At 40.7% G+C, this 12,104-nt stretch overlaps 1 protein-coding gene and 1 pseudogene across 1 annotated transcript; one reads left to right on the top strand and one right to left on the bottom strand.

Moving 5' to 3' along the window:
• Nucleotides 1–2,733: 2,733 nt before the first annotated feature.
• On the top strand, nt 2,734–5,410 carry LOC133711602 (uncharacterized; annotated as a pseudogene).
• A 5,164-nt stretch (nt 5,411–10,574) lies between these two features.
• On the bottom strand, nt 10,575–12,101 carry LOC133711599 (MDIS1-interacting receptor like kinase 2-like). Its single transcript, XM_062137704.1, has 2 exons — nt 11,046–12,101; nt 10,575–10,903 (listed from the first exon to the last, which is right to left on the bottom strand). Exons 1-2 carry the CDS (start codon nt 11,998–12,000, stop codon nt 10,575–10,577), a joined length of 1,284 nt encoding a protein of 427 aa, XP_061993688.1. The 5' UTR covers nt 12,001–12,101.
• Between the last annotated feature and the right edge of the window lie 3 nt (nt 12,102–12,104).

The following is a 12,104-nucleotide window of genomic DNA, read 5'->3' as shown; positions in this document are numbered from 1 at the left end:
AGATTGAGAACAAGCTGCCCCTTTCAAGGTACTCATAAACCAAAAATGAGTGTCGTGAATGTGAACAGAAGCCATAAAGTTTCACTATGTTTCTGTGGCGTATCCCAGTCAATGCCATCACCTCGTTTAAGAACTCCTTTTCAAAGCTCCTCTCACCATCACAGTGAGTACTGTGGAGTTTCTTTACAGCCACCAAGTCATCAGATGGAAGCTTTGCCTTGTAAACGCTTCCAGTGCCTCCCTTCCCAATGCAATAAGCATCATCAAAATCCTCAGTTGCTCTTACAATTTCTTCATACAACAATTTTCCTTCAAAAATCGACATTGAACGAAGTTCAAATTCTTTAGGATGCATGTCCTCTTCATCTGTTTTTTGACAATTCTTTTTACTTCTGTAAGTGATACAAATTCCACAAAAAACAAGTCTAAGTACTCCTACCACAGGTGGAATTACCAAGCACACGACTTTGTAACCAATGTTAGTGTTTGAGCCCAAAAGTAATTTTGGCAAGATCCTTTAGTGGATTTAGCACAGCCGGCCGATACCTGCGGCCCAAAAATAAGCCTACTCGGGTTTGGGTTACAGCTTCACCCATTCCGTGATTCATGAGGAAAACGAAACCTTATTGGAGTCGGGTAGCGGGGATTGAATAGGAAACTTCAATCAATATCCCTTCTATGACAAGGAACAGTCGAAACCCTAGGTATATATACCAGGTTTCAAGGACGAATAAAGGACCTCTCTCAAATCAATCAATCCTAGCGATTACAAAGCCTCCCCGGAGCAAACCTTCAACCTCGTTGAAACCCGGTGACCGCCCGCCAGTCCTAGTCTCTCCAAGAGCCGACTGTCAGCATCACCAGATCAACCCGGCCACCGTACTTCCAGTCCCAGTCTCCTCAGGAGCCGACTGCGAGCACAACCGCCACCGTTACTACCAGCGAAGCAAGGGTAACGCCCTCGCAACCCAGCGAAGCTAAAGTCACGCTTTAGCGCAACCCGTGCTTTCTCCAAACTTCCCAGTGATTCCTCTGCTCAGTCTACAATACTAAGTATCGATTCGGTGACGCGAATAGATCATACCCAAAGTCCTTATCCGTAAGGCAGAAAGTCCTTTCCCGGAAGGCTAGAGAAGAACCTTGTGGCGAGGTTGGTGCTCTCCTCGTCCACAAACGCTTGAAGAAGAAGTCAGGTCAAGGGACTACCCCGACGACTGCACCCCACGGTGCTGGCACGCCTGCGCACACGCTCAAAAGAGACAGTTTGCAAGCCAACTGGTTTTTGTGCCAAACAGTTAGAGCTGTGCTTCTTTTTTCCAGGAGTCCTAGTGCAGGGCTGTAGACCTGTAGCATTGCCACAGACCTTGATTCCCTTGCAATGCTTTTATAGGAGCTTCTTGAAATGCTTTGTTTTCTGGAATCGGACCCACTAATCGATTGTATGATATGTCGACGAACTCCAAGCCACGAAGGTCAGCAAAAGTCTGGGGAACTACACCAAAGAGGTTATTGTGGGACAGATTCAGTGTCAACAAGCTTTCCAAATCACAAAACTCCGTTGGTATCTCTTGACTAAGAGAATTATGACTCAAATCTAGCACAGACAGCAGCTTCAACTGACCCAACTTAGTTGGGGTTCCTGGGCTCAACTTGTTGTTGCTCAAGTTCAGGTAGTGCATGTTCATGTTATGGGATTAGAACGTTTAGTCGTGCATGTGCCGCACACGTGTTCTTTAATTCAGATAATTCTGGTTAATTGGTTAATTAGGGTTAATTGGAGGTTAGTTGGGTCGTTAGTGTTGCGTCCTTCATGGCCAACACGTGTCGTTATCCATGTGAGCAGCTTGGGTATAAAACCCCCAATTCTGTAAACTCTGGGCATCGATCAATATATCAAGTTAATAATTTGCATTTCTTTCTTCAATTTTCCTCAGTTCTTCCTCTGCAATTTACCATAGTTAGGGCTCCTACCCTAACAACTGGTATCACAGCTTGGCCATGGTCAAACTCAAGGGCCTGGGAACGAAGCCCCCTTCGCCGCCGCATGTTTCCGGTGAACTCTCCCACTTGGAGTTTGAGCTCCAGGTTCACCGCGACGAAACCTCTGCTCGTCTGGACGAAATGCAAGCCACTCTCCAGGCTACTTTCCAGGATTCCATGGCTTCTTCCCTTGCTACTTTCAAGTCGGTGCTCCTGGACGAGATGCGCCAGCTGCAGCTTGCACAGCAGGGTGGCACCGCTGTGCCTCAACCGGATGGAACGGTTCGATCCCATCACCGGTGCTTCAGCAGATCTCACCACCGATTTCAGAGGCTTCTTCATCCGGATTGGTTACTACTTCAGCTGGAATGGCCAGATCTGATGGTAATACTCATAGCCCAATTATAAATCCTCCTACTGATGATGTACTCTTTGGATTAACTAGTGAATCTACCACTAACACTGTTGGATCTACTAATCCTGTGAGTTCACACTCTGATATGCACATGGCTACGTTGGCTGATAAGACATCGGTTGAGGGATCCAAACCTATTGAGGGTGGCGGCCTTGTGCCTCAGTTTGCCAGTCATTCTATGGGTTCCCAAGCTCAATTTTAGTGCTCTCCAGCACCCTCGTTTCGGCTCGCAACCCTTTAACACCTACCCTAGCACCTACTATACTAATATGAGCCAACCATTTTTTACCAATCCTCCTCACCCTAGTCCGCCGCGGATTGAAAATGATCATTTCATGATGACTTATTCTGGTCCTTACACAGCCACCATGCACACCATGTCAGCTAGTACTGCTAATGCTACATCACCCTTTGCATCCTCACAGTACACTCAAGCTAAACATATTTCCCAGACCACCATGGCTATTCCCACTTTTGCTACCACAACCACAACTCACATCGTCACCCCTCCTTATAGCACCCAGTTTACTCAGGCTCATCTATCACCTCAACCATACCCTCTCCACTTCTTATCTCCAAACATGTACCACCCCATGCCTTACATGGCACCTTACCCATCCCAAATGCCCCATGTGGATCCAAACCTTCCAACTATGAAGCAGATGAGGCTTGAATTCAGTGTGTTTAGTGGTGGGGATCCGGTTGAATGGTTAAACAAGGCTGAACAGTACTTTGAGTTCTACCAAATTCCGGAGGAATGGAAACTGTCAATCGCTACCATGCATCTGTCAGACAAGGCCTCTGATCGATGGTATATGTTCCGGCACGAGTTTCCCCATACTTGGCAAGGTTTGGCAGACCTACTCATGAGAGAATTTAGTGGTTACAATAGGTCAGAGTATCAGGCTGCTTTGGCAAGAATGTCACAAACAGGTAGTGTGGAGAATTACATGGAACAATTCACCAGGTTATCGAGGAGAGCCCCGGGTTTCCCTCCTGAAGTGTTGCTATCTTGCTTCATAGGGGGACTCAAGGAGGACATTTGGGTAGATGTTCAAGCTCAAAAGCCTCGGACACTATATGAGGCTTGTGAATTAGCCCGAGTATATGAGACCAGGAATGAAAGTCATAGGCACTTTGCTAGGACTACTAGCCATCACAGGCCTACTAGTAGTTTCCATTCTACTCCACCCCAGAAAGTCCCAAGCCAGGGTCAACGATTTCACAATCCTTCTGCTGCAAGAAATGTGCATGCTCCAAATCCTAATGGGGGCAAACTGTTGTCTCAAGCGGAATATCAAGAAAAGAGAGCCAAGAATCAGTGTTTTTTTTTGTGAGGAGACCTTTAAACCGGGACATAATTGCAGGAAGGGCCGGTTGATGATCATGGAGGTCACACAAGATGAGGAGGACTTGTTGAGTATAGAAGAGCCTCTCGATCCAGAGGTTCCCCCAATCACTGATCTTGAAGAACCATTGATCCGGTTGCACGTTATGGGAGATGGACACTCTAATCCAGCTACCATGCAGTTAAAAGGGATGTTCAATAAAAAGAATGTCCATGTGCTCATTGATTCGGGAGCAACACACAACTTCATTCATCCACAGTTATTGAAGAATACTAAAGTATCGGTTCACAAACTTTCACCACTTAATGTTATCTTGGCAAGTGGTGCAAAGATGAAAACCCGGGGTGAAGTCAACATAGAACTTCAATTGCAGCAATTCACATTTATGGACAATTTTTATGTTTTGCCTGTAACAGGTTGTGAAATCGTGCTAGGACCAGGCTGGTTAAGATCACTTGGGGACATTCTATGGAATTTTGACTCAATGAAGATGCGATTTTGTGTTCAAGGGAGTGAGTTTTTGTTGCAGGGTGAAACCAAGGCCGAGGCTACTGTTATAAGCTGTAAAGCCATGACCAGACTACTCAGGAAGGAGAAGGAAGCCATGCTAGTCCAGCTGCAACCTGCCCTAATGCACAATGTTGTTGCAAGTCCCCATCCGAAGCTACAAGCCATGATCAGCAAGTATGAGGATTTGTTCAGTGCCCCAACCACTTTACCACCTGCTCGGCCTCAAGATCATAAAATTGAGTTGTTGCCTAACACTCCACCTATTAGTGTGAGACCATACAGATATCCTCACTTTCAGAAGGCCGAAATTGAAAAGATTGTACAAGAACTGTTGGACAATGGTGTCATCAAGCCAAGTGTGAGTCCATTCTCTTCTCCTGTACTTTTGGTCAAGAAGAAAGACGGTACTTGGAGAATGTGTGTGGATTATAGATCACTTAATTCTGTCACTGTTAAAGACAAGTACCCTATTCCGCTGGTGGACGAGCTTCTAGATGAAGTTCATGGTTCCACTATATTCACCAAGCTTGATCTAAGGTCCGGTTATCATCAAATCAGAATGGATGCTTCAGATGTGAGTAAAACTGATTTTCGAACTCACAATGGACATTATGAATTCCTGGTTATGCCATTTGGGCTCACCAATGCCCCTTCCACTTTTCAGTCCGTGATGAATGATGTGTTACGAGATTATCTGTGACAGTTTGCTCAGGTGTTTTTTGATGATATTTTGGTGTATAGTCATACATTGGAGTCCGACTTGGAAGATTTGGAGAAGGTCTTTCAAAAACTTCAGTAGCATTCCTTGAAGGTTAAGAAAAGCAAGTGCAGTTTTGGAGTCTCTTCTGTTGAGTATTTGGGACATGTCATTAGTGCCTTAGGTGTATCAGTGGATCCTGCAAAGATTGAGTGCATCAAGACATGGGCCAAACCCAAAACGGTCAAGAGATTAAGAGGATTTTTGGGACTGGCTGGATATTATCGAAAGTATGTCCGCAATTTTGGTATTATAGCAAAACCACTTACCGACATGTTGAAGTTGGGAGGATTTCAATGGACAGTAGCTTCTGAATCACCATTTGAAGCTCTTAAGGAGGCTTCAAACCAGAACGAAAACCAGATCCCGTTGTCGACTTCGGGTTACTGCAAATCCTAGAAGCCAGAGAACCATAGACCACCATCACCCGTCCGGCAGCCTCCCCACGACAGCGAGGCAAGCCCCATGCCAATGATGAACGCCGCCGGACGAGAGGAACTCAGCTAAATCTCAACCAAACTTGTGTGCTGCGGCTTCTAGGGTTTTTTATATTTTCTGTTGAAGAGACGTCTTTCAAATATTAAATTTTGTAGTCTGATGTTGGTTTGGATGTCAACTTTAATTGGTTTTTATTTCTGTCTTAGAAAGAGCATTTGCACGACACAATTTTAGAAAAATTGGTCTATTTATTTGAATATCATCATGAATCATTACAGCCACCAAAGTGAGTTCTAGCTATATGCACAAAATGATTCCTAACTACTGATCTACCACAGACATACAACACTAGTGATCTGAAACTTGACAACATGCTTGCCCATTCAACCCAGACTTGATCAATGTCCAAGTAATCTCCAACTCGGTAGTCATCCTGCATAAGTAATATTCAAGTGTAAGAAAAGGTATAATAGAAGAAGCCTAAAAGGGAAGATCTGGGGAGGGGGAAAAAGGATAAGGGATTACCTCTTCAAGTTTGTAGAACTTGTACAATTCATCAACATATTCAACAACTGCTAGTTCCAACATCTGTATTGTCGTGACAACATGTTTTCCTTGGATGCTGCACTTATAGATCATCACTTTCTGAGCCAAAAAGATATCTTCTATTGGAATTTCCATTCAAAGATCACCTCGTGCCACCATGAATGCATCTGAATTTGCAAGGATATCATCAAAGTTTGCGACTCCTTCCTGATTCTCCACCTATCAATAAAATTTTGGAAGTATAAAGAACACGAACTGAAATTCTTTAACCATTTATACCAACCAAAGTATCATCACTACTAACCACTATATCATATAAATAATATGATGCAAAAAGAGAATGGTAAAAGTTCGGTTATAGAGCCTTTGAATGAAGGCCAAAGAAACAAGCATCGAATTTGAGTGGAATAATACAAAGCATACAGGGTTATTGACCTATATTTAACATAATACTTTACCCCATCTGATAATTTGAGACGTGCATGTTAGACAAGAATTCACCATCTCAGGTCAAATACAATCTGTCAAAAAGAAGCAGTATAAACATGCTTTCTTAAGTACATGCGTACCTACAAGAAATCACCCTACTTTAAAGGGTCAACACTCAGAGATGGATGCCAAACCTGTAAAAAGTAAACTTCCAACCAGAATAAATATCAGACAAGATAAAATTATAGTTGGCATAGCTCAAAAATGATAAAGTTAATTGCCAAAAACAAAAAATGCTAAAGCTACTATAAACTTTGACATCAGCAGTAACACATAATATCAACAGTTCCTTACCTGCATTTCACGGTGGCCACAATCTAACCATGAAACTCCCTCAATAAGATTTGTTTCCTTCTCCAATTGACCACATGTAACCCAAAAAAAAATCAACAAATCAGTGAGCACCCTTTCACGTCTATCATCCAAATCAAGAATGCAAAAAATGCTATCATTCAGAGGCAAATATGTCTGCAGACATCTATATACATAACATGTTTCATAAGAAAACTAACCAAAAAAAAAACAATTGCAGAACACATACAAAATGCATAGTGCAGGATGAAGAATTGTTTTCACTAAATTAATCCCATTTATCTGCAAATCCCGAGTGCACAACCATCTGATAATAGTAGTATTTAATGGAGTAACTAAACAAATACAACTACAAAACATTCCTTTACCTGTAATTTTGGAGGAGTGAAAGGTGTCAATTCACCAAATTACCTCATTCCTCGAGAGCTGCCATGCGTCCAGGTCCAGCCATCTCACCCCTACGAAACCAAGTTCGTAACCAAATCAGAGCCATATGTCTACCCTCCTAATAATATGAAAGGTAATAAGTGCACTTGTATCTTGTTGAGAGTACCATATACATATTCAACACAATGCTCTCTCACTAATTGTTCATGCTGCCATATATTGCATATCTATTAGAATATAGAAAAATAGCTATTTACTTAATAAAGAACTGCAGAAATAAAGGGGATGATCAAAGACCAATCTATAAGGTGATCGAATAGCAAAAGAAAAGGCAACTAATAACTTCCAAACTCATTTTGTATGAATTGTTTTGTTTATTCTGGTTATTATTAAATTAACCATATATCTAAATTAGCTAGTTAGGTCGATATATGAAATTTATGATACCAGATCCCACCAAAATATATAATTAATTAACATGCAAGAATAAAGAAACACAGCATATTACAAAACACTATGAAATCCACATTGCAGTAATAGTCACTACTGGGTTTCACCGATCACCCACATAAAGAAACCAAGCACACAATAACTAATACATAAGGAAGCAGATATACATATTCAAAAAAGTTAATAGGTTTAGACAGTTACTATTGTTACCTATTCAGGAATCATATACATAACTGTGCCACTAAATGTAAAATCAAATGAGTGGAAAGAAACAATCTTTCCTACCAAGGTATATAGTATACCCTCTAATCAACATTAAAAACGAAATTTAGACAAGTCTCTCTACTTTTTTCGAAGCTAAAGTAGTGAGGAAGAACAAATTTAACTGTATATATGACCTTATTCACCGCATAAGGTCGAAATGAATTCAATCATCTAATCCCAATTCGGAATTACAATTAAACCATTGGAATTGAATCAATTGAGTCAATAATCCAATAAGGGTAGACCAAACTTCAAGCCAAATAACTACCAGAAACCTAGAACTTATCTGGACCAAAGTTCATTAAAGGAAGAAAATTTCATGAAAGAAGTACGAGCTTTTAGATGAAGACCCCAAATTCAAAATTAGAATGCGTAAAACATTTACAAATTCATCTATTGAATACCCATCTCTTTGTGGGTGGAGAAAACACCAAGCAACTGAGACCTTGCAAATAGATATAGAAATAGAGGAAAAAGTGAAAGAATGAGAGAGAGATTGAATACCCATCTCTTCGTGAGTGCAGAAGTGGCACTGACCCGTGGGCTTGCCCTTGAACTTTCCTCTTCCTATTTTGGATTCAATAGATAACAGCCTCCGCCTAAACCGCCTGTGTTGCTGCCCAATGCAATCACCTAGGCAAAGTGAGATGAACACTTAATCGAGAAAACCCTAAATACCCAATCCAACAAAAACCCTAAATCTATTAACACTTAACCAAGGGCTTACCAGTGACAGATGCGGATTCAGATTGAGACCAAGATACGGATCGAGACTGAGATTCTTTGGCTGGAATGGGGTTTTCTAGTTTGCAAGGCGAGATGGTTGAGATTTTTTCTAGGTTTTCAGTTCGATGTTGGATTGGAAGAAATTGATATTGGATTGGGTTTTCAGTTCGAAGATTTCTGTTGTGTGCGAGAGCGAAAGCAAGAGTAAGAGAGAAGATGGGTTTGAGAGTGAGAGCGAGCTGAGAGACGGTTTTTAGGTTTCTGCGAAAGCAAGAGCGCGCAAGAGAGAAGATGGGTTTGAGAGTGAGAGCGAGCTGAGAGATGGTTTTTAGGTTTCTCTCAGTCTGATAAATTTGTCGGGCCAAAATTTCATCTAGTGTTAGACGAATATGTCTTTATGTTGTACCAAAAACCCAAACTGAAAGGGAAAAAAAATGTCCAAACAAGTGAACAACCAAAATTAAATCAATCTGCTTTAATGCACAACAGAAATCTGTTGTCTGAAACATAACATTTTCAAACAGTTTTTTTCAAAAAAAAAAAAACCCAAACAACCAAAACTAAATCAATCTTAGTGTAATGCACAACAGAAATCTGTTGTCTGAAACAGAGCCTTTTTCAGAAAACTGATTTACTATGATATACACTATATTCAGACAACAGAATTTTTTCATTCTGTCGTTAAAATTATTCAGACAACAGAAACTAACCATTCTGTCGTCTGATGAGTTTATTGACATAGTGATTTATTATTCCCATCACAAAGTTCTTCAAAGCTAAAAGGCTATTGTGATGCAGATTGGGGTGGTTGCCCCACAACAAGGAGATCAGTTTCTGGTCATTGTGTTTTCCTTGGTGATTCTCTTATCTCTTGGAAATCTAAGAAGCAAAGTGTTGTATCTCGCTCATCGGCAGAAGCAGAGTATCGTTCTATGGCCTCTGCTACTTGTGAGCTCACTTGGTTGAAATATCTTCTTCAAGTACATCATCCAAAACTGGCAAGGTTGGTTTGTGACAACCAAGCTGCTCTATATATAGGAGCAAATCCTGTATTTCATCATCGCACTAAACACATTGAAATGGATTGTCATGTTGTTTGTGAAAGAATTTAAATGGGAGTGATTTCAATAGCCTATACACCATCTACCTAACAAGTTGCAGACATATTTATTAAGCCCCTAGGTGTTACACTTTTCCATTGACATTCACGCAAGTTGGGAATTCTAGACATTCATGCTCCAACTTGAGGGGCAGTGTTGAAAATCACAATGACTATCATTGATTTATTAGCTTAATTACGTGAGACTAATTGTTGGGATTTTATTGTAATCGATAGGTTACAAATCTGGCAATAAATATTGTCATATCTTGTTGTAATTATAGGATGATTGTATAGTTGATTCTCAGCCTCTAGAATCTTCTTTTCTTTGTATATAATTGCAACACATTCTACTAAACAGAAATGAGAAAATAGAGAATTATTCTATGCAATCATTATTCTCAATCACCATTTTTACCGAGGCTGTAGAAGAACAACGAATAGTACAGGGCTACCATAACCCAAACCCAAAAACTTTTACATCTCACCTATAAATCCAATAGGACTATTGTCTTACTTGCTTCACAGTGGCTAGAATAGAACATGATAGTGTAAATGTCAAACCATGCAATTATACAAAGAAATCTTTGATTTATTTATCTCTACACGTAGACAAAACATTTCAATCTGCAACCCAACCAAATTAAAGCATGAGAAGTACAGAACTGGAAATGAAATAGAATACAACTTTAGAAAGAGGCAACTTTTAAGAAGAATTACAAGACCACTGATATAATGAAATTTAGGAAAGAAAAACATTCTCAGATAGCCAAAGCCAAACCATCGAGGGCAAGCAATTCACCTAGTGTTGTCATACGTAATGGCTTTGACAACTGTAGTCTCTGATGAGTTTCAAATTGTTGAGAAACTTGTTTCAAATTGTTGAGAAACTTGTTTCATTGTTGGACGAGATTGAGGACCGGAACTCAGGCATGCAAATGCTATCTTCATAAGCGAGAGCACTTCCCCTACAACCTGATGTGTTGGAGGGGAAATGCGTTGGTCCAAAACATCCTCAACTGGCATTGTATGGGCTGGTAAGGCAGTTGACGATGACGACAACCCCAATGATAGAGATGAGAGAAGATCTGCAGGATGTCTTCCTATAACTATCTCCAATGCCACCACTCCAAAGCTATAAACATCACACTTCTCATTTACTTCCATTGTATACGCCAGCTCTGCTCACAGAATACACACACACACACACACAAAAATAAATATCATTTAGTTAAGTCAGCAAGGTTCTAAAAGGAATCATTTGCCTAAAAACAAAAGCATGAATTTTGATAGATACTATAGGGAGCAGAGAAAAACATTTACCCGGTGCAACATATCCGTAAGTGCCTGCAACGGCAGTCCAATTAGCTGAGTTTGGATTTAAGAACTTAGCGGTGCCAAAGTCTGAAACATAGGCCCCATATTCAGAATCCAGCAAAATATTCTTGCTCGATATGTCCCGGTGCACAATTGGTGGCAAGCACTCATGGTGCATGTAACACAAGGCGTGAGCTACACCTTTAAGAATATTCACTCTTTTACTCCACCCTAGTTCTTTAGCTTCCTCATCTTTGCTCAACACTGTGGCCAAACTATCCTTTTCAAGATACTCATACACCAAAAATGAGTGTCGCCTATGTGAACAGAAACCATAAAGCTTCACAATATTTCGGTGTCGCATCTCAGTTAGTGCCCTGATTTCATTCAAGAATTCCTTTTGAAGATTCTCATCATCAGCGCATAACAGATGGAGTTTCTTCACAGCTACTGTGTTAGCATTTGACAAAGTTACTTTGTAGACAGTTCCATGTTCTCCCTTCCCTATGCAATACATAGAATCAAAATCTTTTGTTGCCCTGACGATTTCCTCATACATTGTCTTCCCATCAAACTTCAATATCGAAAAAGAAATTTCCTCATCCCTGTTTTTTGCTTCTAGATGTTGATGCTTCTTTTTCCTTTTTGGTACAAAAGCAAATATAAAGGCTAGAAGTACAATTGTTCCAAGAAAAAGGAAGATCATCAAAAGTATGAGTTTAGGGTCCTTTTTTTGGCTAGAAGTGCAGGGTTGCAAAAATGTTGTGTTGCCACACAAGCCTTTGTTCCCTTGTAATGCTTCTCGAGGAGCAGCTTGAAATGCTTTGATGTTGGGAAGTGGGCCTTCCAAGTGATTGTAGGATATGTCAACATACGTTAGCCCATGCATGTCTTCCATACTTGTTGGAATGAAACCAGAAAGATTGTTGTGGGATATATTAAGTATCTCCAGACTCTGCATTTTACTAATATCTGATGCTATATGACCTTCAAGTGCGTTAGAACTCAAATCTAGTTGGGACAGCTGAATTAACTTCCCCAGCTGAAATGGAATTACTTGACCGA

This window comes from Rosa rugosa, chromosome 5 (assembly GCF_958449725.1).
Source record: "Rosa rugosa chromosome 5, drRosRugo1.1, whole genome shotgun sequence".
NCBI classification, from domain to species: Eukaryota; Viridiplantae; Streptophyta; class Magnoliopsida; order Rosales; family Rosaceae; genus Rosa; species Rosa rugosa.
Note: the sequence above shows the minus strand (reverse complement) of the source record. Positions and strands in the feature narration are given on the sequence as shown.